This window comes from Rhinoderma darwinii, chromosome 2 (assembly GCF_050947455.1).
Source record: "Rhinoderma darwinii isolate aRhiDar2 chromosome 2, aRhiDar2.hap1, whole genome shotgun sequence".
In the NCBI taxonomy this organism is placed as follows: Eukaryota; Metazoa; Chordata; class Amphibia; order Anura; family Rhinodermatidae; genus Rhinoderma; species Rhinoderma darwinii.
Window position 1 is genome coordinate 233,754,192 of NC_134688.1, and position 26,973 is coordinate 233,781,164.

The 26,973-nt window shown below is 39.4% G+C and overlaps 1 protein-coding gene across 1 annotated transcript in view; it reads left to right on the top strand.

The window, feature by feature from the left end:
- Positions 1-26,973, top strand: part of DOC2B (double C2 domain beta) — a 657,062-nt gene that overhangs the window by 487,532 nt on the left and 142,557 nt on the right. The window contains exon 5 of the mRNA XM_075852930.1: positions 26,490-26,616. Within this exon, the coding sequence (XP_075709045.1) occupies positions 26,490-26,616 (127 nt within the window). The remainder of the gene's footprint in view (positions 1-26,489; positions 26,617-26,973) is intronic.

Below are 26,973 nucleotides of genomic sequence, written 5' to 3' on the forward strand. Positions count from 1 at the left end.
GTGTTTCTAAAAGGAATTATTTCTACTATGGCTACTATCCAGTCAAGAAGATTTCTAGTGCACTTTAATCAGTGGAGAAAGGGAGGAATTTCTTCAGACTGGTGTGTATACTGTAGTCATGCTGCCTGCAAATTAGATTTGATCCAGGCTCGGTCTTAAGCCGCAGGATCAGAAGATACATGTCAGGAGCAGCGTCATAAGCCAATGTTTCCCACTTTCTTTAGATGTCTGGGTTAGAGAAGTTTTGTGGTTTGTGGATTTAAATATCATTACAACTTCTGCGCACTGAATAAGACAAGTTATTACTTTAAATAACCTAAGTACAACGGAAAACAGAGAAATGAATGAAACACATTAATGGGTGACATCACTGTGTGCATTATTAATATCCGTTTACTGTAAATTTCAGCTCTGGTTGATACTTTATATAAGATACAATTCCCATGACAAAAAACGACAAAATAGAAATAGAATAGTGCCTCACTTTACTTTCTTTAACTGAGTTTATTCATAGTATTATGGGAGTTCTGGGTGACCATTTACTGTCTAACCTCTCGACTTTTAATGAATCAGAGTGCTGTATAAAAAGATGAACCTTGCTACTGAGCGTGCACAAGGGAGAGCAGTGTCACTAAATATGACAATGGAAGCCTCCACTGGAGCTGCCAATCACTGACCTAGCAGGTGACATGGTGTCCCAGAATGCATTACACTTTACCGTACCAATTGTGTATGACAATAGCTTTATAACTGAATCTGTGAAATGTACTGGATGAAGAGATTTCAGTCACCTTTTCTCAAGAGCCAACAGTTAACTTTAGAAAGAAAATAAAAAAAACAACATTTCAAAAGACTGAGAATCTAGCACATACTAACTAAATAAAACTAAATATTGATCAGTATTTTGAGTTACTGGAATAATTATGACATTTCCAGGCTGTATTCATAAGCGCCAGCTTACAGTAATCATATAACAAATAGAGTAGTTGCCAATTTACTTAAATAAATAAAGAATAAAAATTATATATATATATATATATATATAAAGTTAATATAAATATAATATATATATATATATATATATATATATATATATATATATATATATACATACATGTGTATGTATATATACATATATATATATATATATATATATATATATATATATATATATATATAACAGCATAGAACGTAGTAACGGCACCAGGACTCCAAGACAGATGAAAGACAGGGTGGATTTATTCACCTCAAGACACAGCAACGTTTCGGTTCAACAGGAACCTTTCTCAAGCCATGACAAACTCACAATGGTGTCAAGTTTAAATAGAGGGAACATACATCAGCTAACAATCAAGTTATTAAATGTACAAAACCCATTACATGTGTGAAAACAATATCCAACAACATTATAAATATTAGTGCAAAAGTGCATCTCTTTGCATTTAGAAGACCAGTCATGAACAGTGTTATATTTATATTTAAATCCCGTATAAACAACATAAATAGTGACAAATAGGGGTAATTAGATTGATAAGGAAGGAGGCAGGGGCCAATTATATCCAGGTGTAAATCAATACACTTACAGTAAGAAGTCAGTCTGTAATGTCCGCATAGCCAGCGTGTGGAGTAGGCGCGCATCCACTGCGCATGCTCCAAGATGGCGTCCGAACCGGATATTCAATCCGGTAGAACGCATCGAGCGGAGAAGTTGTCACTGCGCATGCGCGGACACGGAACTTGCGTTCTAGTCCTGACACGCAAGTGACAATATCAGCAAAGCCACACGGTAGATGGAAAAAAAGACCACAATATAAATTGCCTGCAATTAGAGCATCGTCTATATAATAGAATGAGCACTGCGATGCATCATCAGAAAAAATAATAGATAATGTAACGCAGCGCTCATATTGACCAACGGATCGTCTAAGCTAGTCACATTGAAACTGCAATCGCAGAGTCTGGCAATACCCACAATCAATTAGTATGTAATGTGACAATAGTCACCATGAACACATTTAAAGGAACCTCGCTTGGCAAAATAATACTCATCCCAACCAGGGATGTAAAATATATCGGACAAATCATGTCACGATGAAAAAAAACCATTGGTTCCACATGTGTAAATTGCATATTTATTGATAATGTGACAAACAATTATAATGATAATATAAAATTAAGGACATGAAGAAAGAGATTTTACAAGAAAATCTTGAGATAAAACCTAAGCTCCAGTTCAAAATTGCAGCACAACCCAATGATTCAATACATAACATCACAAAGGTCTATGCAGGACATTACACTGACAGATTCATAGAAAGAATTCGGAATATAATTTGATGATTCCAATGCATCGGCCTCTGCTACCTTCCAACATCCTTCAGTGTACAACACAGTATCATATTTCTAAAAAAACAAGAAAAAGAAAAAATTAACCAATGTTTAGAAATATAAAGAAAACACAATTCAAAACTACGAATAAATTTAAGAAGAATTAAAAAATGCATATATAAATGGAGTCAAAGTCGGACCCCTAAGAGATATTTTCTAAAGAATGCATATGACACAAACGACACCATAGAGAGCGAAAACCGTACAAAAAACCCCCACGAATCCTGGGCAAGTTACCCCCCACTATATTAGATATGGGGGCCACAGGGATACTCTATGTTCAGCCCCTTGGGAGACATAGTATCTAACCTATAGATCCACTCCAGCTCTTTCCTTTTAAGAGCCAGACCTCTGTCACCACCACGTCTCAACTGAGGCACAGAATCAATAATTCTGAATCTCAATTGTGACAAGCTGTGATTTTTCTCAACAAAATGTCTTGACACAGGCATATTAAGAGACAAGATTTCCTTAAAAGGATTACTCAGCAATATGCGGTAGACTATGTCTCAGGATGGGCCAGTATTTTAAAAGGATTTTATTAACACTATCACTATTTTCAGCAAAGGTGCTCACAAACGGTATGCGAGCAGGCAATAACCCTCGTTTTCTAGTCTGTAATAGTGTGTCCCTTTCCATAACTCCCACCTTAGCTCTTTGTTGTCTAAGGGGTACTGATGGATAGCCTCTCTGAACAAATTTTAAAGTTGTTCACTAATTAGCATTTTTCTGCTGTAAACTGGATGGCCCGGATTGATCTGAGGACCATCATATATACACAATGGCACTTCTTTGTATTTTATAACTTTTACTGATGCAACATGACTGTATCTTTGTACTTATTTATGTTTTATGTTAAATCACTTGCCTAATGAGACCAGTTGTGTGGTCTCCATATATAGCACATGCTTTTACACTGTTTGTATGCTTGAGAAAGGCTCCATGTAACGAGCCGAAACGTCGCACAGGGGCTAATAAAAAGCTGTTTTTTCCTATCACAAATTGGAGTGCTGTCTCTTATTGGACGAATATTGAGGATTTGGGAGCAGTGATCGGGCTCCTGGGACGTGCACCCACCTATATTCCTGACTGGTGCTGCTGGATGGTGGACATTCTATATATATATATATATATAATAAAGGAAAGGCAGCACTCCAAATTTGCAATAGGTAAAAAAAAAAAAGTTGTTCGTTTAGTCCGTATGCGACGTTATGGTCCTGTATAGAAAGTTTCTCAAGCACAGTAACAGGGCAAATGACCAGGTATATATAGGGACATGGCATGCATGTCGACAATTAATCAATTACAATCATCATTAATACAAAAATATTAAAAAGCAATACATCCATATCAGTTACAATATACAAGTCCCCATCTATGTGATAAAGTGCAGCTGTGTAAAATTACAATTCATACCCAATATACAGTGTAAAATCACTTTCAGCAATAATGATCCTAACTAATAAACAGTGCAGCTGTGTAATCCTTACTCGCCATCTTGGAACAGCTATTAACCCCATATTACCAGTTCAACTCTCGCACATGTAGGACAGCCATGTTTAAACTGGCGTCCAATTCACATGCCAGTGTTTGCTAGCCAACATGAGAGCACTAGGAGTGCACTGCTCATGCCTGCACGTGTCCGAGCATGAGTAGCGCATACATAATATAACTGGCGCCATCTTGGAATAGGGATAAACCAGAAAAGGGCAACAGACATGCTCAGTATCAAACAACGAGCAAAATAGACATCATTACAGGGTGCCTAAAATGTTGAATTAATTTTGCATCGATATTACCTACGCCTAATGGAAATTTTAAAAAGATCCATAAACATTTACCCTTTGCCCATGACATAAATATTTATGCTGCTCCCAATCTGTATTCAAATACAGGACATAAAAATAGCATTAACAACATAGTATATCACAGTCAAAAGCATTACTTTACAGTATATATAATGAAATACTTAGAAAACGAATATATAATAAATAATTTATTTTTTGTACAATATATTGCCAAATAAAGTATAGTTTTGCTGTTCAAATTATATTCTGTTTGATGAAATTTGCTTTGATAGGCAAAAGTAAATATGGTCAAATTTATATATATGTTATACAGCTTTATGAAGCTCGGGGAAAAAATGATTCCCAGCATGGTACACATGTCCCTAGCCCTAGGAATATGTTTTGATCAGCAAAAAGCTTTGAACAAATACGACAGCAGAGGCGATATCGGGAAAGTACATCAAAAAAGGTACAAACTCATGCTTTGCATAATAACATATGGCAGGTTACAGTGAAAAATGTCCTTGAGAAGAGTGACGCACAATATATTGGTTCCTGCAGATGATCTGGTAACTAGGAGTGCAATCTTGGGATTTCCTATAAGATTTTATTATGTATAAAGGGATTTTCCTAACAAGACAAGTGGGACTATTCTTGTTTGTTCTCTGTTGCATGGACTCCAATTAATTCTCTACTAAAGGAGTTTAGTGACTGTTTTATTTCCAGCTGTGTCTCTCTATTACGTCTATTGCTTATGCGTTCTTAAGTATAAAGTATACTGTTCTTATGTAAAGTACTGCACCTCAGGAAATGATGTACGCTGTTTCTCAGCCATTAACATAATATAAATGTTTAAAGGGACCCTACAATTTATGTGTTGATTCATATAATTACATTGTACCAAGTAATTTGCAAAACATATGAGCTCTGGTCGTTCTTGTTCCCTTAAGACTGGGGCTCTATGGCAATATATTACGCATGACGTTTTGCAATGCAATCCGTTGTGACATAACAACGCAAAATGCCATGTTCTATGTTCTGTACAATTGCAGTAAGTATGGGGAGAATAATTACTGTTAGATTTATTTTGGGTGAAATCATGAATTCATGACGACGCACGTACATATCTGATGTCATGCTCCCCCCACAGACTTATATTAGAGGCTATATTGTGCAATAGCTCACTTCATTCTAATGCGAACATCTGTAATTTTTAGAAATTATATGTCACCATGGAGCCCTGCCCTAAGAGTTCATGCACATGGCTGTATTATAGAACAAAGTGGTACAAATCCACAATATGGCACCAACAGAATTATATGGGTCCAGTACTGGACCCCTGTGTGACTGAGGTCTGCTAAAAAAATAATTCTGCATCACATGCTGTAATATAGAGGTATTATCCGCTAGAAGTAATGTTTGGAGATACCGGCAGTGCACACAGTCCCTATAGACCTGTGTGCTGTGTGAATGAGCTCTTAGGTACTTTTGAATTGGTTGTTTTTTTCCCCCTTTTTTAAACTGTAGGAAAAAATTGCATGTAAAAATACCAACAATTTCTATATGCATTTTTTATGGCATTCTTACATGCATTTTTGGTGACTTTTTTATTTAGTGTCATTTTGCACAGGTACTTTTCCTGGCATTTTAGAGGGGTAAAAACAACAGAATAACGGCATACCTAGAATACGATGTTTTGATAAAAACGCCATTGACCACAAAAAAGCTAGAAAAAAATGCAAAAACAAACAAATGGCTGTATATGTAGGCTTTTCCATGTTCCACTATAGACTTTAAAGTAACAGCTTGCCGCAGCGTTCTTGCTTAAAAAAAGGTGAAAAAAAATGCCATTGAAAAATCACCTCCTAAACATGGTTGCTTTCTTCTAAAAACAGTTTAATGTTACCAGTTTACATTGGCTGGACCTGTGACGTATAGACGCTAGCCAATCAGTGGCCACAGCGGTAAATTCAGAATGTCACAGCTCCAGACAATGTAGAGAGAGACCAGCGGGGGACGATTGGTGCAATCGGTGCTGGACCGGTAATTGAGACCAGGCAATTTGCAGGAAAAGTGACCATTTTATAAAGCCCAGATAACACATTGTACTCATAATTCTTCATAACAGGAAAATCAGCAAACTGTGGTTGTCAACAAAAAAAAATTAGCGGGCTAAATCTTATCAGTATTTATTACACCGTATGGGAAAATTATCAATACTGGAGCAAAGAAAAAGTTGAGCCTTCACCCGTAGCAACCAATTAGGATTTAGCTTTTATTTTTCAAAGCCCTTGGGAAAAATGAGTAGTGGAATTGACTGCTATGGGCAACTGCACTATTTTTTTCTGCACATACAGTATCTACAATATATTGCACACATTTATCATTTTCCAAAACTCCAAGTATGATATTAGAACTTTCCAGGCATTGTTCATATTTTTGGGAATCGTCTTCAGAAAAGTTTATCTACAGGAGAACTACAAGAGACAGATCTTGATACGGCACTACACAGTTTAGTCCTTGTCTTGCCCTGCTCAGGCCAACAGACTATTGCAGGTCCAATCCAGGGTCTCCAATTGGTCATTGCATGTAAGCTCATAGAAATAAATATGGATATTAGATTATTAATTGTTTAGGTGCAGGTCACTGTTTTCTTAGCACATTGTATATCACTTAGGCTTTATGTTCATGGCGGACCAGCGTGCCCTAGGTTGTACGGGGGCACATAGAGTTCCTGCGACTCCATACTGTGCCATAAAATAAGATTATTCTTCCCTAGAGGCAATGCTGCTAGGGGGGAATAGCATAAAAATGTGGCTCGTAAGTTTTTTTTTAGTCAGATTCTTAAGGAAAAACATCTGTAAGGCCTCATGCACACGAACGTAAAAACGCCCGTAATCACGGGCCCATAGACTTCTATTGGCCATGGGTACCTCCCCGTATGCTTACGTGCCGTTGAAAAATATAGAACATGTCCTATTTTAGGCCATAATTACGGCACGGGCAGGTCCATAAAAGTATATGGGGCTCCCGTAATTACGGGTGACTACGTGTGTAATTACGGGAGCGTTGCTAGGCGACGTCAGTGGATAATCACTGTCCAGGGTGCTGAAAGAGTTAAACGATCGGCAGTAACTCTTTCAGCACCCTGGACAGTGGCTACCGATCACAATATAGATCAACGTGTAAAAAAAAAAAGACGTTCATACTTACTCAGATCTCCCTGCTTCTTCCGCCAGTCCGGCCTCCTGGGATGACGTTACAGCCCATGTGACCGCTGCAGCCAATCACAGGCCAATCACAGGCTGCAGCGGTCACATGGACTGCCGCGTCATCCAGGGAGGTCGGGCTGGATGTCGAAAGAGGGACGCGTCACCAAAACAACGGCCAGGTACGTATGAATTTCTTTTATTTTTACTACGGAAAAGGCTGCCCCTTCTCTCTATCCTGCACTGATAGAGAGAAGGGGCTGCCGATTAGTGCAGTGCAATTTTGCATCGAAAGCGTGCCCGTAAATACGGGTGGAATACGGGTGACACCGGACCCGTACTTACGCCAGTATTTATGGAAGGAAAAAAATACGTTCGTGTGCATGAGGCCTAAGTCTCCATATGAATTTGGAGGTATACAGTATAGCCCTATAGATTTCAAAGGGAACTGTATTATAGCTGCGTACAACTCAGAGGTTGTGCAGAGCTTTAATATCACCATGTGCATGAGGCCTTACTGACTGAAAACATCTGCCTGCATTATATGACAGATCCTTATAGGCTCCTATTTGGTAGAAAAGAGCTCCTGAAATGTATTTTTAAATGTTGGCAGTCGGATTATCTGCTATTATCGTAATCATTAAAACTGATATAAATTCTCTGAAGTAATATATATATATATATATATATATATATATATATATATATATATATATATATATATATATATAAACGATCTTATTTAATTACATTTGGTTTTCACAGTAAACTTAAATTTTGTGATCATCAACAAGCCGAAGGAAGGGGATTTGTGCTTGTTACCGTGTATGCTAATGAGTAACTATGTCACACTATTTCAGTTACAAAGAACATCTGTTACAATGTGTCTGTGTCCTAAAAAAAAAACCTCTAAGACAAGGCACAATGTCTGCTGTAAACTATTTTACATGTGGAATTTTCTTATGCGTACCTTTAGAAGTTACAAACGAAATATTCAATATGTTTTTGTACATTTTATTAATCGTTACTAATTACAGATTTACAGATAGATCGATAGATAGATAGATAGATAGATAGATAGATAGATAGATAGATAGATAGATAGATAGATAGATGGATGGATGGATGGATGGATGGATGGATGGATGGATGGATGGATGGATGGATAGATAGATAGATAGATAGATAGATAGATAGATAGATAGATAGATAGATAGATAGATAGATAGATAGATAGATAGATAGATAGATAGATAGATAGATAGATAGATAGATAGATAGATAGATAGATATCCTCTATTTCATATATCGTTCTCTGTCTAGTCTCTCCCTACCCATCTCATTCATCGGAGTAATTCTGAACATACTGTATTTACCCTATACTCTAGGGTTACAGCTCAATTCACAGCCTGATTTACAGCTCTGCTGGTTGTTATTGGTACAGGGCAGGCCTTAGGTATGTACAACCTGTGTGTTCGCACTGGGCACATCAGCCGCTCCTGCTAAAGGGGTGCTTTAGATGGCCTGGCAGTCAAGCCTTGTGACCACCGTGAATCCTAATATTAATATATAGCAGTATCAGTATAACAATGTAATGTACAGTATATTATTTTGTAATGTACGGTAGTATATTGTGGTATAATAAAACTGTATATTGTTATTTCGGCAACTACATGGAAGTTTTGACCACGTATGGCTTGGATATCTAGGTACTATACTATATAATTAGGTCTATTTTGGTAAAGTTATTTGTACACTCTATGACAGCACAACACATGGGGTTGACACCAACAAAAGGTAGTGCAGACGGCAGTATCCAACGTAAGGCCGGCTCTTATTGGTAACATCCTTTCCAACAGCTTAGCTGAGCTCCTATATAGCAGTGGTATGGTTTCATTTTTCTTACATCAGATTACTGTACAGTGCCTGGAATAATGACTACACACTACACAAGCTCTCTGCAGACACTCAGAATACAATTACATGCTGTATCTCAGTATAAGTTTATCAATATATTCACTCAACTCTATGTGAAGACTGATTCTATATCCAGAATGTAAAATGGTGTTCATAGGTGAACAAACACTTTAAGTTAAGACTCAGTATAGCATTTAAAGGCAACTAATAACCTTGAGTCCCCTGAAAAAAAAAAGTGTAATGTAATGGTTGGTGTCTTTAGCTTAATATTCTGCTGACATCAAGTTTGAACAGTTTGTTTTCCATTTTACTTTTCCATAATTTCAAACTTAGTCCCGCTGGTCGTATTACATTAGTGTCATAAGAAAATAATATGTATGAAAACTAGAATGAACCTAAGGCTAGATATCAGAAAAAGCAATATTTCAAAATAAGGCTCTGTTCACATCACATACGTGGACACTTTCGGTGTATATGCATCGGGAAATCTCCCAGCGCAAGCACTGAACATAAGAAAGCGCAGACGTATGCCAACATTTTTCACTCTATGGCTATTCAGTGACATATGTTGGAGGTATACATTGAGGTATACGTCGAGGAATACAATCGATGCATACCTTTAATGTATATCCATAGCGTGATGTGAACAGACCCTAACATCTCATTCATGCGTGTGTTGGCTCTGTCTTCTGTCTGTTTGGAGTAGGGGAGAATACAAAGCCAATGTTATTCTACGGAAGTGTTCACACCGACACACTCACTGCATCATTCAATATATACAGAATATTAAATCGGTTGCCTTTTTCACAGCCTATTCCCCAATAGAAGCGATGTTTTGAGTTTCTTATTATGAGTATCAACAATTTACCAATCTAGGCTGATTTTTCTTGTCTTAGCCAGAACTAAGCTTAAAGGGGCTATCCGGGGATGAAAAATTGCAAAAATTGCATTCCATTAATATTTTTATGTAAAAAGAAGACACTTACTAATGTACTTTAATTTAAAATTCAGTACTAAATCGTGCAGTTCAAACCCAGTGAATTGTTCCCGGAAGTCCTGTGGCTTTTCTAATATTGATGACGTGCCGACACAGCCCCACATGATTGAGGGCTTGCTTCCTGTGCTGTTCATGTCGGCGTGTTATCAATGGCATGATCGCAAGGGGCTGTGACATTGCCTATTGTTGGACTCCCCGAGCAGAGCACTGCTCCCAACATTTGGTCAGTGACTTCAGGGGTTTCATTCCTGAATTAAAATCAGCTGGGTTTTTTTCAAATGTGCGGAGTGCTGGTGCCAAGTGAAACAAAAAAATTGAGGAGGATAGACTATACAATATCATCAATATATGATTTTAATTCAGGAATGATCTTATAAGTGTTTCTGCTCTTGCTTGTGCTCTCTGTTGTCCACTGGGAGCGCATGGTAAGCTGAGCTCATTCCATCTGTTCACATGTTGTGGTGCTGTGGGGTGGCATCTGTTGCTGTAGTGCTGCACTTGTGGGGGAAATGGCCCAGAGCCAAGGAGGCTTGGCACAGCCTGATAGCATGGGTGCTTTTTGGCCCCTGGGTTGCTCCCTCTGCAGGAGCGGTGCTGCAACCGATAGAGTAGGGACCCACTTTGAAAGAGGTCGCTGTGAAGTGGCAAGTGAGCTTATACAGTTTGATCAAAATGTTAACAAAGACCCTCATGTTCATGATTATAAATTATGCCTAGCAGCTCAGACCAATGTATATATTCCCAGGCTCTGAGTTTTTATGGCCCAGTAACGAGCCGAGCAGCTTCACCTGAGCTAGGGGTAGTGCCTGTACCGGAGTGGGAAGAGAATGACAAGGTGACAGGTGAGCCCTAATCTACCCGAGACTCAGTCCCTGCCTACTTGCACGGCCCGTCCTAGGCGACGGCGTACAACTGGGCGACGGTCCCTACGCTCAATATGTGCACGACAGACAAACAGACAAGGGTACACAGAAGATAAGGGAAATGGGGCAGTTGCCCACGGCAAGACCGTGAGCAACAAGAGTAGTGAACGAGCCGAGTCAAACCAGGAGTGTACGAAGTACCAAACGCAGAGCAGGAGCGTAGTCAGTAAAGCCAGGGTCAAAATGAAGCAAGGTCAATAATGATAGAAGGAGCAGCGGAGCCAGGAAACAAGAAAGAATCACAGGCAGAGACAAGCAGGAAATGAAGGTATAAATAGACCAAGGGCGGGAGCTAGAACCATCTGGCCAGGCTGTGATAGGCTCTCCCACTCCTGAGCCTACCAGCCTGAGTGGTAGCAGATCGAGTCACTCTATCAGACTTAGGAGCAGGTGCAGACTGATTAACCACGGGCGTCGACACAGAAGCTGTGTCTGGCAGATCCTTTACAGTCCCTTTACCAATTCTGCCTGCTATTTCATAGAAAACCAGGCCAAGAACACACATTTTACAAAATTCAGGATATTCACCCACTACAGTACTTTTCTTGCTGCAGGCTTTCAGTATATATGTTCCAGTTTATGTGTATATATGTGCCTGCGTGTATACAGTATATACAGATTTGCCTTTTTGTGTATAAATATTTGTAGATCTCTACGTCTAAATATTTGCCTTTATATAAGTACAGTATATATGTTGCAGTTTGTGCATGCCTTTATATGTGGTATATTTTTCGTTTGTGGAGGGCACCATTAGAGAATGCTGTACAGTGTGCCATCCAAACTAAGGCCGGCTTTGGTTGTTGATTGTTGCTATAGTGTACTTGTGTTACTACCTCATGCATTTGGTATAGTGGCTTGTTTGCATCACATTTGTATATTAGAAGTTGGTTAGAAATGTTTATTTGCATATTGAAGCAATGTAAAGAGTTTCACAGTCTCAATTAAACCACCATAAATTGAATATAATTACCAGCAGAGAAGCAAGATCATTCACTGTATGGCTAATTATATTTCTGTAGATGCTAAAAACTTTTTGATATGTCGTTAAAATAGCCACATTTTAGAGTCCTATTATGGCCGCAACATTCGATTGTAATATGGCCTCAATTTGTATCTGTATTAGGGCTGCAACACTCTGAACCTCACAGTTCTTATGTACTGAACTTAGATCATCACAACGCTCTCTGGTGATCTAAGTTTGGTTCAGTAGAAGTGAATTCCTTAAATTGTTCAGAATTACATGGCTATTGGCTATTGCTTTTTCTAGAACATGATTATTATTATTGTTATTAATACGAATGTACAGTGGAGGAAATAAGTATTTGATCCCTTGCTGATTTTGTAAGTTTGCCCACTGTCAAATACATGAACAGTCTAGAATTTTTAAGCTAGGTTAATTTTACCAGTGAGAGATAGATTATATAAAAAAAAAAAAAAAAAAATCACATTGTCAAAATTATATATATTTATTTGCATTGTGCACAGAGAAATAAGTATTTGATCCCTTTGGCATACAAGACTTAATACTTGGTAGCAAAACCCTTGTTTGCACGCACAGCAGTCAGACTTTTTTGTAGTTGATGATGAGGTTTGCACACATGTTAGATGGAATTTTGGCCCACTCCTATTTGCAGATCATCTGTAAATCATTAAGATTTCGAGGCTGTCGCTTGGCAACTCGGATCTTCAGCTCTCTCCATAAGTTTTCGATGGGATTAAGGTCTGGAGACTGGCTAGGCCTCTCCATGACCTTAATGTGCTTCTTTTTGAGCCACTCCTTTGTTGCCTTGGCTGTATGTTTCGGGTCATTGTCGTGCTGGAAGACCCAGCCACGAGCCATTTTTAATGTCCTGGTGGAGGGAAAGAGGTTGTCACTCAGGATTTGACAGTACATGGCTCCATCCATTCTCCCATTGATGCGGTGAAGTAGTCCTGTGCCCTTAGCAGAGAAACACCCCCAAAACATAATGTTTCCACCTCCATGCTTGACAGTGGGTACGGTGTTCTTTGGGTCATAGACAGCATTTCTCTTCCTCCAAAAACGGCGAGTTGAGTTAATGACAAATAGCTCAATTTTCGTCTCATCTGACCACAGCACCTTCTCCCAATCACTCTCAGAATCATCCAGATGTTCATTTGCAAACTTCAGACGGGCCTGTACATGTGCCTCTTGATCAGGGGGACCTTGTGGGCACTGCAGGATTTTAATCCATTACGGCGTAATGTGTTACCAATGGTTTTCTTGGTGACTGTGGTCCCAGCTGCCTTGAGATCATTAACAAGTTTCCCCCGTGTAGTTTTCAGCTGAGCTCTCACCTTCCTCAGGATCAAGGATACCCCACGAGGTGAGATTTTGCATGGAGCCCCAGATCGATGTAGATTGACAGTCATTTTGTATGTCTTCCATTTTCTTACTATTGCACCAACAGTTGTCTCCTTCTCACCCAGCGTCTTACTTATGGTTTTGTAGCCCATTCCAGTCTTGTGCAGGTCTATGATCTTGTCCCTGACATCCTTAGAAAGCTATTTGGTCTTGCCCATGTTGTAGAGGTTAGAGACAGACTGATTAATTGAGTCTGTGGACAGGAGTCTTTTATACAGGTGACCATTTAAGACAGCTGTCTTTAATGCAGGCACCAAGTTGATTTGGAGCGTGTAACTGGTCTGGAGGAGGCTGAACTCTTAATGGTTGGTAGGGGATCAAATACTTATTTCTCTGTGCACAATGCAAATAAATATATATCATTTTGACAATGTGATTTTCTTATTTTTTTTTAATATAATCTATCTCTCACTGTTAAAATTAACCTAGCCTAAAAATTCTAGACTGTTCATGTCTTTGACAGTGGGCAAACTTACAAAATCAGCAAGGGATCAAATACTTATTTCCTCCACTGTATTCATTATTAAAAAAATAATAATGTATAATACAAATATTGAAGAAGAAATAATAATAATAAAAATAAAATATATTTACAAATTAAGGTATGGGTTACATTGATTACATTGATACAGTGTAGTTTTGATTGATAATTACCTTCTAAAATGCAGATTTAAAAAAATTATTTGTATTATTATGATAAAACTTGAATTATATAAAAATCATTCATCCTCACATCGTTAGTTGCATGATCTCCGGCATAATTAGAATGTTTTCTATTTTTGCCAATAAAAGGCTATTTAATATTCCCTTTTCATAACTTTAAACAATAAATTGATATGTCATATAATTCAGGTTTCACAGACAGCCAAGGTTAATGTGAAGTCACTGGAGAGAAAAAATTCAAACAGTAATGTGGCACAGTGACTTTTTAAATGACTCAAGATAATAAATAAATGCATTTCATTAAGCTCACCCTCTTTATAGCTATTCTAGAGAACTTACAAACTAACTTCCACAAGAGAGACTAACTAAACAATCGTTAGGGCCTGCACATCAGTGTTTAGGTACCATTCATCGGTTCTGTTCCACCTTTCCGTCGGAGGAACCGATAATCAGAAAGGAAAACAGAAACCATAGCTTCAATGATTTCAATGGTAATGCTTCTGTTGCAGTTGGTTTGTGTTTTTTCGTGGAAACAATAGCGTAGTCTACTACGCTATTGTTTCTGCGAGAAAAACGGAAACCAAATGCAATGGAAACATTACCTTTGAAATGAATAGTAATGCAAACGGAAGCTATGGTTTTATGTTTGGATCTCCGTTCATCGGTTCCTCCGAAGGGAAGGTCTAACGAGCCCATGAACGGATGCCCGACGCTGATGTCAACACACCCTACGTCATGAGCCAATGTTCCTTACACAATATACTGCAAGGTTGAGAGTAAGTTACTATTAGGCTGTATTCAGAGGAGTGTTGTGAAACTCGTCTGTATTTTATCAGGGAAAAACTGGCAATTATACATCGGGATTGTGTCAGTTCGTTCCATGTTTCAGTTTTTAGCATTCGTGTATCATCAGTGATCATCGGATTTCATGTATGTTAAAAAAAACTTCATACTTTTTTTCAGCGTCTCGTAACTAGCAACTCATCCGTGAAAAACTAGGTGTTTTAGCATTTACAGAAACAGAAGTATGGGAATGCCAAAATCATATATGGATCTTTTTCTTTTCCCTGTAGTGACTGCACATGCGCTAATTATAATAGTCCAACTGATGGGGTTCTCTGACACCACCTTGAGGCTTGATGATGTTACACGTATGTGTGGCACCGCTAAGTCTCGCAAGTGTAGTAGCTATTGCGGTACATTGTTTTTATACGATGTGTTTACACACTTGACGTGCTCCAGGGTGTGCCAGCCCACTTATTACTTGCTATTAATACATTTACTGTACTTTATGCACTTTGACACTTTTATATACAGAATTAATGTATTGAGTGTTATATATGAACAAGACATCACGGATATATTTTACATGAGAATAGTTTGGTCTTTGCAAACTGTAACTACACCTTGTATATTAATTTAATTATTATTGATGTAAGGCTGTTGTAAATTTAAAGGCATGAGCCAGGGGCAGATTAAGGGCACCATGGGCCCGGGAAGTTCACAAAGTGTGCCCCACCCCCGAACTCTGAAGGCGCTGTACCGTATATTTGCAGATTTCAGATTAGTGGTCGCAGATCTGGCACAGAATGAGCCATACAGAAGAGAAAAAGCAGAATACATTGAGACACTAAAGAGGTCAGGAGCTTTAAATTGTTAGTGCTTTCCAGAAAAAAAAAATCTGCTGTGCGTAAATATAAAGAAGCTGCCTCTGTTGTTTAACCATGACCTTTTTTTTTTTTTTCATTTTCACTCAGCGCCTTCCTAGAGTAATAACTTTTTTATTTTTACGTCAAAGGAGTGGTGTGTGAAGGATTATTTTTGGTGGGAGGAGTTGCAGTTCTATTAGCACCATTTAAAGTACCATGTAATTGGTGAATTGGAAGAAACTGTCGTTCCTCCATGGTTTTTTGGGTTTAGTCTTTACTGTATGAATATTTTCCTTATCTTAAGGTAAAAGTAGATTTAATATCCTATATACAGCCCCAGAACCAAGCTCTGCACATAAATTTACAGCCCCAGAATCAAGCTCAGTACATATATACAGTGTCAAAACCAAGCTCAGTACATAAATACAGTAGCAGTACCAAGCTCAGTACTTATATACAGCACCAGAACAAAGCTCAGTACATAAATACAGCCCAGAACCAAGCTCAGTACATATATATACAGTGCCAGTACCAAACTCAATACATATATACAGCCCCAGAACCAAGCTCAGTACATAAATATAGAGCCCCAGAACCAAGTTCAGTACATAAATACAACACCAGAACCAAGCTCAGTACATATATACAACACCAGAACAAAGCTCAGTACATAAATACAGCACCAGAAACAGGCTCAGTACATATATACAATGCCAGCACAAATACAGCTCAGTACAAAGATCATATGCAAATTCAGTTTAACCCCTGTCATATAAGTTTGTACCACATACAACGACAGCTTCCAGTATAGCCTGAACAATGGTTTTGATATGCTGGGAGTTGCTGTTTCTAAAAAAGAATGCTGTTGGTCCTTAAATGTATATATCTGTAAAAAAACATTTCTTTCTTTAGACTGGTACTATAAACTAGTATTTAGTGTGTTTTTTAAAACCCATAACTATTTCTAGTACATGCAGAGTTTTTGGACACTGAATAAGGTCTCATGCATACAAGTGTATTATGTCCATGCACAACCTCCGAATTGTACACAGCTGTAATACCATGCCCCGACTTCATACAGTCGTATATGGAGCTTCTTTTTTTTGGATACTGTATGAACAAAAATTGGGGCATGCATTATTGAACTCCTTGGTAATTATCTGGTTCTTGCAATACTCGAAGGCAGAACCAACAGTATGGCACAATATCCCCTTTCCAGGACTGCGGTTTAGATTGAGGTACTCAGTTGGTCCCAGGACTTTGGTGTTTTAAGATAGTCTGGTGTTTAATCCCTAGATAAGCATCTTGCAGAGGGAAGGAAAATCGGGGGAAGCCAGGAAGTCAGGGAAGCCAGGTCACAACAAGTCACTTCACAATCAAGTTCAAGTTATAGTAGAGAACAAACATGAGGCATAACGGGGAGGTAACACCTATAACTGCCATAGAGGCCAGTGAACAGCATCTTTTAATCTAGTGCCTTTGGCTGGCCAGATAGCCGCGCACTGCGCTTGCTACACCCTGTATCCCTGCCCACCCCAATGAGTCTCAGTCTGGAGGAGGAAGTTGCAGCGCTGGATCCTGGGGAGTTGTGTTTCTTACATCTGTGTTATAGCGATTTTATTCTATAGAAGTATTGTTTATAGGGAAGAATAGATTTCCATACTTTCCATTTTAAAAGTGTAACTTTGTAAAGATAAGTAGAATATTAGGCATTTGAAGCATATTATAATCATTTATGCAGCAGATTATCAGATCTTTGCATTGGTGACTTAAAGAGGCTCTATCACCACATTATAAGTGCCCTATCTCCTACATAAGGAGATCGGCGCTATAATGTAGATGACAGCAGTGCTTTTTATTAAAAAAAACGATCTGTTTTCACCACTTTATTAGCGATTTTAGATTTATGCTAATGAGTTGCTTAATGCCCAAGTGGGCGTGTTTTTACTTTAGACCAAGTGGGCGTTATGTAGGAGATAGGGCACTTATAATGTGGTGACAGAGCCTCTTTAAAAATCAAATGTAGTGAAAGTAAAATATCTATTCAGAATCTGATCAATACTATAATTACACAATTATTCTTAAAGGGTTTGTTCAACTCTGAAAACTATTTCAATGTTGACATACAGAACACTTAATATGCATGAAAAGATTAGGAGCATGGCAAACATTTTACCTATCTTGTACTGATACTAGAATGCAGCCTATATTATAGTACACATTTGCATTTCATAGATTACATTTCCCAGCATTCCTTGCTGGCTCAATATCTACTCAGAGCTTGCTCAATTGATTTGTATTCTGGGAATTGTAGTCCAAACACTGTACAGTTATCTAATGTAGGGAAAACTCAACAGTGCTCAACAGAGAAGATAGAAGAACCTTAGCTTTTATTTGCCCCTTCTTAGATATTTCAAAAAAAAAAATTACTATTAAAGTTGTCTATAAATTTAGGATTAATATCTGCCACAATGCAGCTGATCAATCGTATGTAGAATCACTTGTGTGAGCAATCCAACCATCAACATGCCAGACTGAACTGGCAGATCTGATTGTTAAAAAAAAATGTCATTAAAAAACAGGACGTGCCATAATTGACTGATCATGTCATTACAGAGATTTCCAACTAGTGATCGCTGTCTTGACACAGCGATTATATGGCCTACAACACGATAGAATCCAGCACTGAGCTGTCTGTCTGGTCTGAAGGGAGTCTGTTGACCGAAAACATTTACAAGTTTTGTGATCTGCTATGAAAAGCTGTGTGATCTAATTACAAATAAAACCACCACCTTTTGCATTCAAGTGAGTGCCGAGTCTTTGAAATATATTGAAACTGAGTTTGAAGTCTATTACCTGCACCTAACATAAGAGTTCCGTGCTATATGTAAAATTATATATAGGCTAAGGCTGAGGTCTTTGTCATATAATTTAGTCATGCAGCTTTGCTACTTTTTCACCACATGCCTTTCCTCATGATATTTTGGCATGTTGCCTTCACATGAAAGTCACATGCAGATGCGACTTTTACACAAAAAAGTATTCCTATGAACTGCAACTGACACTCTACAAAATGTTTGTGTGTAGCCCAAGCCTATAAGGGAACATTCAGAAAAAAACTGCTATATTGTATTATGCCACGTGCAGATCCTGAGGGGCGGTGTATGACACAGGGATTCTCTCCTCTGGTTTTCCTTTGAATTCCTGTGTCATATACCATCAGCTCAGGCCCTGTATTAGACATAACACAGTGTATTCTTTAAAGTGATACTATAGATCCAGTGGCTTATATCATGTTCATTCCCATTTCACAACCTCTACATTTTCCTTCCCATGTCCCCTTCCTCTTATTGCTTTTATATGTGAATATTTGAAGCTTCTGAATGTCAGCTAGCCATTATTGTGGCTGTCGGTGGCGTACCTATATGGGTTGAAAAGATAGCAGTTGCACTCGAGCCCCGGTGCCTGAAGGTCTCTCTGCCTTATAAGAAGATTATAAAAAGATTCCAGTATTATAAATTGCACATGGAAGATGAAAATTTTGTATGACGGAACCAGGAGCTTCAAGTTACGCCTTTGAGGCTGTCGAATCTTCTATTATATGTTGTCTCTACAATGACAATAGTGTGAACCTAGCTTCAGTTATGCCAACAGAATCAACTGTTAATTTCTTAAACCCAGGAGTGGGACCTGGCTGTTTCTCCCCGATTCAGCCAAACTGGTTGTTAAAATGACAGCCGGTTCTCAGAAGCAAGATCCAGACAGTGTCCCCTTGCTCTCTAATTGCATCTGCATCTATAGGACACAGATACAATTAAGCAGTTGTGCTGCAGAGGCAAGTGAACCATCAGTTCCCTGCTCGCCATCTTTTTCTGTGATGCTGTCAGCGCAATGACATAATCGCACCACCTGTCTTATTCCTCAGGAGCAGAAGGCATCAGGCCTAGATAGCTTAACGCCAGCGTGGGAAAGATAACTGTATTTAATGTTAATTAGTTTTAGGGGGCACTGTGTGTGGCACTGTGTACACGGAGCACTGTGTGTTGGCCTATCTACAGTGGGCAATGTGTGTGGCACTCTCAACATGGGGCACAGCATATGACACCATCTTCCGGAGACACAGTCTATGTCCCTATTTTCTGGGGCACAGAGTGTTAAAGTTTTTTTAATGGGCACTGAGGGTGTAGCGCTTTATATTCAGGGGCACAGTATGTGACACGATTGTATTCAGTGGGCACAATCTGTGACACAATTATATCCAGAGACGCAGTGTGTGGCTTTCTTTGGAGGATTTTGTGTTAGTATATAGGTGTGAATGTGTTGGAAAGCGAGGAACTGAAGCTATCTGGGCAGCAAACTCTGCAGAGACAGGGCGTGGCCTGTAAAAGTCATCATAAAAGTCTGGACTGGATAGAGAAGAAAAGAGAAAGTGAAGGACTCTAATCAGAGAAGACGTTACCTGTGAGTCACTGAATGTACATGTTTATTCTGCCTCTGACTGATCAATACTGTAGTCACTGTATGACCTGCTGTGAGATGATAGGTGGTACCATTCTTCCTTGTGAGACCGCAACTTCCAGCATAACCTTATTATTGTTCAGGCCATACTGGGAGCTGTAGTTTCACGCCATACAAAATGATATATGTTCTAAGCTTGTTTCTGGTACTTTATTTATGCTCTGGGCTTTGTTCTGATACTGTATTTATGTACTGAGCTTGGTTCTGGCACTGCATTTATGTACTGAGCTTAGTTCTGGTACTATATTTATGTACTGTATTGGTTCTGGTGCAGTATTTATGTACTTAGCTTGGTTCTGGTGCAGTATTTATGTACTTAGCTTGGTTCTGGTACTGTATTTATGTTATGAGTTTGGTTCTGGTACTGTATATATGCATTAAGCTTTAATCTGATACTATTTCTGTACACTAAATTTTTGTATTTGGGGGTTCTGGCAAAAAGCCAGAAGATTTGACGCAGAATTCTGCGCACGCTGAGAAGCTTTCCACACTTCTCACAGTGCACAGCCTAACTAAATGTGCTACAAACACATATGGTACTGGAAGTGTACATATAGGTCTATACATAATAGGGGAGTATAATATAGTGAGTTTGGTTAGGTACGTATGTTTGGCATACGTGGCAATCCAGTAAATGCATACCTAACTCTTCCGATTTATTTTCAGAATAAGCTGTCATATCAGTGCACATGAGGAATAACACTATTTCTGGCCATTATATGACTGGTATATGACAATTTTTAGCAGTTTTCTTCTCTGCAATCTCTATAGCTAATTCTCAGCTGTTTCTGAGCTAGTGGGCTAACTGCTATCATGTCTTCTATACAATGCACACATAGAAAAGAGGAGAATCTTGCTCTCCTATCTCAATGATCATTTATATATATATATATATATATATATATATATATATATATATATATATATGTGTGTGTGTGTGTATAGAAGCTGCAGCAGTATGAAGGACATTATACAGCAGCAATGAGCAATGTAGCTGAGAATCCAGCACTGGGGTGAGACAGTAATACTGACTAGGAAGATGCAGCACTACTGTCTGTGCCTTTTTCACTTTGCTCTTGTTTCCCGCTCACCTCTACATAGACTTATTAGAGTGTTAGTTGCATGTCTGTGTCTCTTTATCTTTCTGCTCCCCCTCTCCTTCACATAGACTTGTACGGGCAGAATGTCTGTGTTTTTTTTCTCTCTCTGCTCCCCCCCTCCTGCTCCCCCTTCCCCTCACCATAGATTTGTATTGGCAACGTGTTTTTGTCTCTTTCTCTTCTTGCTACCTCTTCCTGCTCCCCACTCCCTTCTCCATAAACTTGTATAGGCAGACTGTGAAGGGACACACCCCAACTTTCTGCATCAATTCTGCTCTGTAACTGGGGATGGATTTTTACTTGACAACAGGGGATGGACAGCAGATTACAGGAAGGGCTGGGAATTTGCATGGATAAAACAATTAAATTTTAACAGTAAGTCAATTACAAAGTTGATCTATATCAGGTATTCTATTAGACTAGCATACGTTAGCGTCCATTTCAACATTCCGGACAGGGATCCACACAAGTTTAGAAAGTTTATAGGATATTGCTGATATGTACAAACATGTTTATTTATAGACTATGATAATATACAGTGTATTTGGAATATTGTAGTTATTTGATTATAAGAGCTTGAATAATTTGACACAAAAAACGACACCATCTTGTTAATCCTGTCGTCGTCCCGTCCCCCCCGCACGTATATCTTTGTCAGCTAAGTAGGAAACCTGTTGCTCAAAAATGAAATTTAAATGCTAACTTTAGTGACATTTAAACAATTAAATAATCAATAGGATGAATACCAGCCGACATGCTAAATACGAGCCTGATAAAAAAATCTATTGTAAGACTTATGCACTTAAAGTTCAAGAGTTTACCCAGGACATGCACATGATGTCATAAGGATAAATGAGCTCTATAAAGCCATTCACATCAGTTAAAATAGACCACGAAGCAGTAATAAACACGAATGCAAGCAGCCATGAATGACTGTAATTACTGCCTTATAAATGCTCAGTTTAGCATAAAAGAAGCAGCGTGAAAACAAGGTGTATCTTGGTGTATTGTTAATTATTTCACATCCGAATGGCAATGAATGAAGATTATTCGATGCATGAGAAAACACCAATTCTAAATTGGAAATATAAAAGTCAATTCCACAAATGAACCCAGTGGTATTTCTTGTTTGTACAAAATAATGACATCACATTGAAAAACAAAATGAAATAAAACCACTGGATTCCCACATTTGCTACCATAGTGCATCAACATGAAACAAACAAAATGTATAATGCAAGTAACTTCTAGTGACTGTAATATAGACAGCTGGAGATATATATTGCTACAGTATTGGATGGAACAGTTCAACACTATATACACCATTCCACCATAACATCATAACAACCACTGAGAGGTGAAGTGAATAACATTGATTATCTTGTTACTATGGCACCTGTGAAGGGTTGGGATATATTTGGCATTCAGTTCATGTGCTAGAAGCAGGAAAAATGAGCAAGCGTAAGGATTTGAGAGACTTTGACAAGAGCTAAATTGTGTTGGCTCGACGGCTGGGTCAAATCATCTCCAAAACAGGCCCAGTGGGATGTCTCCAGTATACAGAGTACTTATCAAAAGTGGTCCAAGGAACCACAACCAATGCACCGGCAGCAGGGTTATAGGGAAACAACGCTCATTAATGCATGTGGGAAGCAAAGGCTTTATTGACAATCAATTGTCATCATACAAACATTACTGCGACGCAGCGCAAGCCATGAAGCAGTAAATAATAAATAATAACAGTCGCCAAACATAACATGACAGTATGACACAAAGTACAGGCTAACCTATGCTATATATCACACCACATGCTACACTAACATTCTTGCATTCACTAAAATCAAACAACAAAGCATTACAGAAAAGTGATTGGGTGGGGGAGTGGGAGAGAGGGGATTGGGAGGGGGAATCATAGGTCTGAAGCTTTATTGAAGGACAACACACAAGAAGGGAGAGTGGGGGGAAGGGGAGTATCAGTCCTCTTCCTCATCGACGTCCGGGCTGTCCCAGGTGGAATAGTCTCTCAGCAGACTGTGGATCAGCCTGCGGCAGTTCTGGACGGACACACTCTCTCTCCGCAAAATTAAATGGTTCCTGGCAAACCATATAGCATCCTTAAAACAGTTCATAAGGCGCCAGGCCTCCTGGATTGCTCCATCAGTGTTAATCCCAGGAAATAGTCCATAAAGTACTGATCGGTATGACAGTCTGTTCCTGGGAACTGAGTCCTTGAGTACATGTTCCAAGATTTTCAACAGACCCTGTACAGGGCAAAGGGGCATCGCCAGAAAATGTGCAAAGATGTTTCCTCCGTGAAGAGGCACCTGGGGCAGTGCCGGGTCTTGCACAGGATGCGGGCATGCATGAATGACCTAGGAGGCAGTCCTCCCAGGATGGCCATCCATGAAATGTCCTTGTGCCCGTTGGTCAACCTGCCAGGTGACACGTTAGTCCAAACAGTCTCCAACGTGTCGGCATGAAGCCCTGGAATAGACTCCGGCAAGTCCTTTGCTCTGATGTGCTTGTGGATCGTCTTAGGTTTTCACAAGTGGCGCTTAAGACCCTCCAGTTGATGCTCCCTCACAAACCGGACAACATCTCCATAGAACCAGGGAGCGTGCCAGTTGTAAGGGAAGGAGCTGACCCACTTGTCCATGCCAAAACCTCGCCAGAGGGCCAAGGAGGAAGAAACGGGACATGGCCTTGCCCGCAGAGCTGTTCGCTGTCCTTAGAGTCCTACGAACACAGTCACATACAGAAGCGATCCGCAGCAGAGTGGGGATGTCGGGTATACCCTTCCCACCTTTGCGGGGCTCCTTGTACATAATAGTCCGCTTTATTCTGTCCATTTTCGAACCCCAACAAAGCACAGTCCTGGTAATGGTCCTCAAGACAGTGGCAAGATGGGGCCATACCTGCGCAGTGTATTGTAGCAAAGGCAAGACTTTGTTATACAGGACCAGTGCCCTGCCCTCAATAGTGAGTTGTCTGAGGCTCCACAGTCCGATTCCCTGGTTTACTTTGGCCAAGAATTCTTCCCACGACTTTAGGGCTGCACCTTCCTTCCCGAACCAGACTCACAGAATTTTGATGAAGTCCGGCTTGATGGTAAATGGGAAGGAGGCAGAAGAAGGCAGGTACCATTTTCCGAAGAGCATAGCTTCTGACTTCCCGCAGTTGACTTTTGCCCCTGAAGCGCGTCCAAACTCCTCGCAGGTCAGGATGAGTGCAGTCACCGAACACTGGTCAGCGCAGAAGACGGTCACATCATCCATGTAAAGCGAGCACTTGACCTCGAATTGTCCTGGACCTCGTGCGGCGATCCCTCTGATCTCTCCATTCTGCCGGGTAGCCTCTGCGAAGAGATCTATTACACAGACAAAAAGGAGAGGTGAAAGAGGACAACCTTGTCTAACCCCCGACATTACAGGAATGGGGTCAGTCTTCCAGCCATTCACCAACACCGTGCTGTAAATGTCAGAATACATTAGGTTAACATACAAACAGAACATCCTGCCAAGCCGCAGCCTACGCAGAGCCTTACCCATAAATTTGTGAGAGACCCGGTCAAAAGCCTTCTCCTGATCAAGACCGACCAGGGCCGTGTGTGTACGGCAGCTTTGCATGTAATGCACCGTGTCCCTCACAAGGGCAAGACTGTCGGCCACCCTACGGCCAGGGATGCCGCAGGTTTGGTCCGATCTGATGACAACCTTTAGTCTGTTGGCCAATACTTTGGTGAGGATCTTGTAGTCCACGTTCAGGAGAGAGATGGGACGCCAGTTTTTCAGGTCACATCTCTCACCCTTCCGCTTATTCAAGATCGTGATCATGCCTTCTCTCAATGACGGTGGTATTCTGTGGGGAGCAGAGGCTAGCCTATCAAGAGCTCCTGTAGCACTAATTGCTGAAAGAACTTATGCTTGCTATGATAGAAAGTTTTCATTTCACACAGTTCACCACACTTTATGGTGACTTTAGCCGTGACACAGGTCACACGGCCATAGATTGCTATGTCTCTCTACCTGCATATGGTCATTGTGCGATCCGCAGGTGGCTGCTGCCGCGACGCCATAGTCGCATCATACCTTGTGACTGGGGTGCCGCGGCAACTTGCGGGTATAAAGCGACCTTATCAAACTTTACCATATGACCTGTGTTGTGACCAAACTCACTGTGTAGCCTTAGGGTAACTGTATAGGATCTCTGAGCTTGTACTATATGGCAGATGTGTGACAGGTACAATATGGGGGTTCTATGGCTAGCACTGTATCGAGGCCATGTGGGTGGCACTGTATGAGAGCTTTACTGGGTAACAATGGGTGCTCTGTGTATTGAATTATATGGGGTCTTTGTGTCTCAAACTATATGCAGGCTCTGGCTGATAATGTTATAAGAGCACGGTGTCTGGCACTTTTATGGGAATCAGTTATCATTACCGTGACTAACTTATTAGCCCTATAGAGGCACTGACTGTGTCTAGCAACGTTATGGGGGTACTATCATACGTATGCATATTTATGTGCTCTCTTAGATGCCTGTGTCTATAAATTCCCCCTTGAAAAAAATCCTGTGTACATTCTTTTTATGGTATTCGAAAGTTTTCTTAAAGAGTCATTATTTCTGTAACCGAAATCCCTATTGTGAAAATGGCATTTCTTCACAGCAATGCAGCTTTGTTTTTTGTATATATTTTGTTGTTATTCAATCAATGTATACACATAGCAATATTTCACAATGAATCCATAATATCTAGTTTAATACTATATATATATGTATGTATATATATATATATATATATATATATATATATATATATATATATATGTGTGTATATATATATATATATATATATGTGTATATATATATATATATATATATATATATATACAGTATATTAATCCTGTATTTATGTGTAAGTTGTATTTTCATGACATCTATGTTCTTGTGTTTAGAATTTCAGTTTGTGATGAGGATAAATTCCGACACAATGAATTCATCGGTGAAACAAGAATTCCTCTAAAGAAGCTAAAGCCCAACCAAACCAAAAATTTTAGCATCTGTCTAGAGAAGCAGCTACCTGTAAGTAATTTTTTTTAATTTGGTGTAAATATAATTAAGGTAATCCAAATATTGGTACATAGAATAATGTTGCTTTATCATTAAAATTGTCTAACTGGTATGTAAATACACTTACCACAGAACAGTAAATAACTTCAGCCAAACCTGAAGTCAGATTTGAGTGAATATACAGTAAGTACAATCTCCATACTCATACTAGATTAGATTGAACACACATTGGTTAGACAGAGATGCTGCAATAAGTATTGTGTAGAGAAAACAGGACAAATTGACTTACATGAAGAAATAATCAAGGAGTAAGCAGAGTGACCAGCGTGTATGACCGCCCCGATGCACGTTTCGCCTCCTGAGAACTAC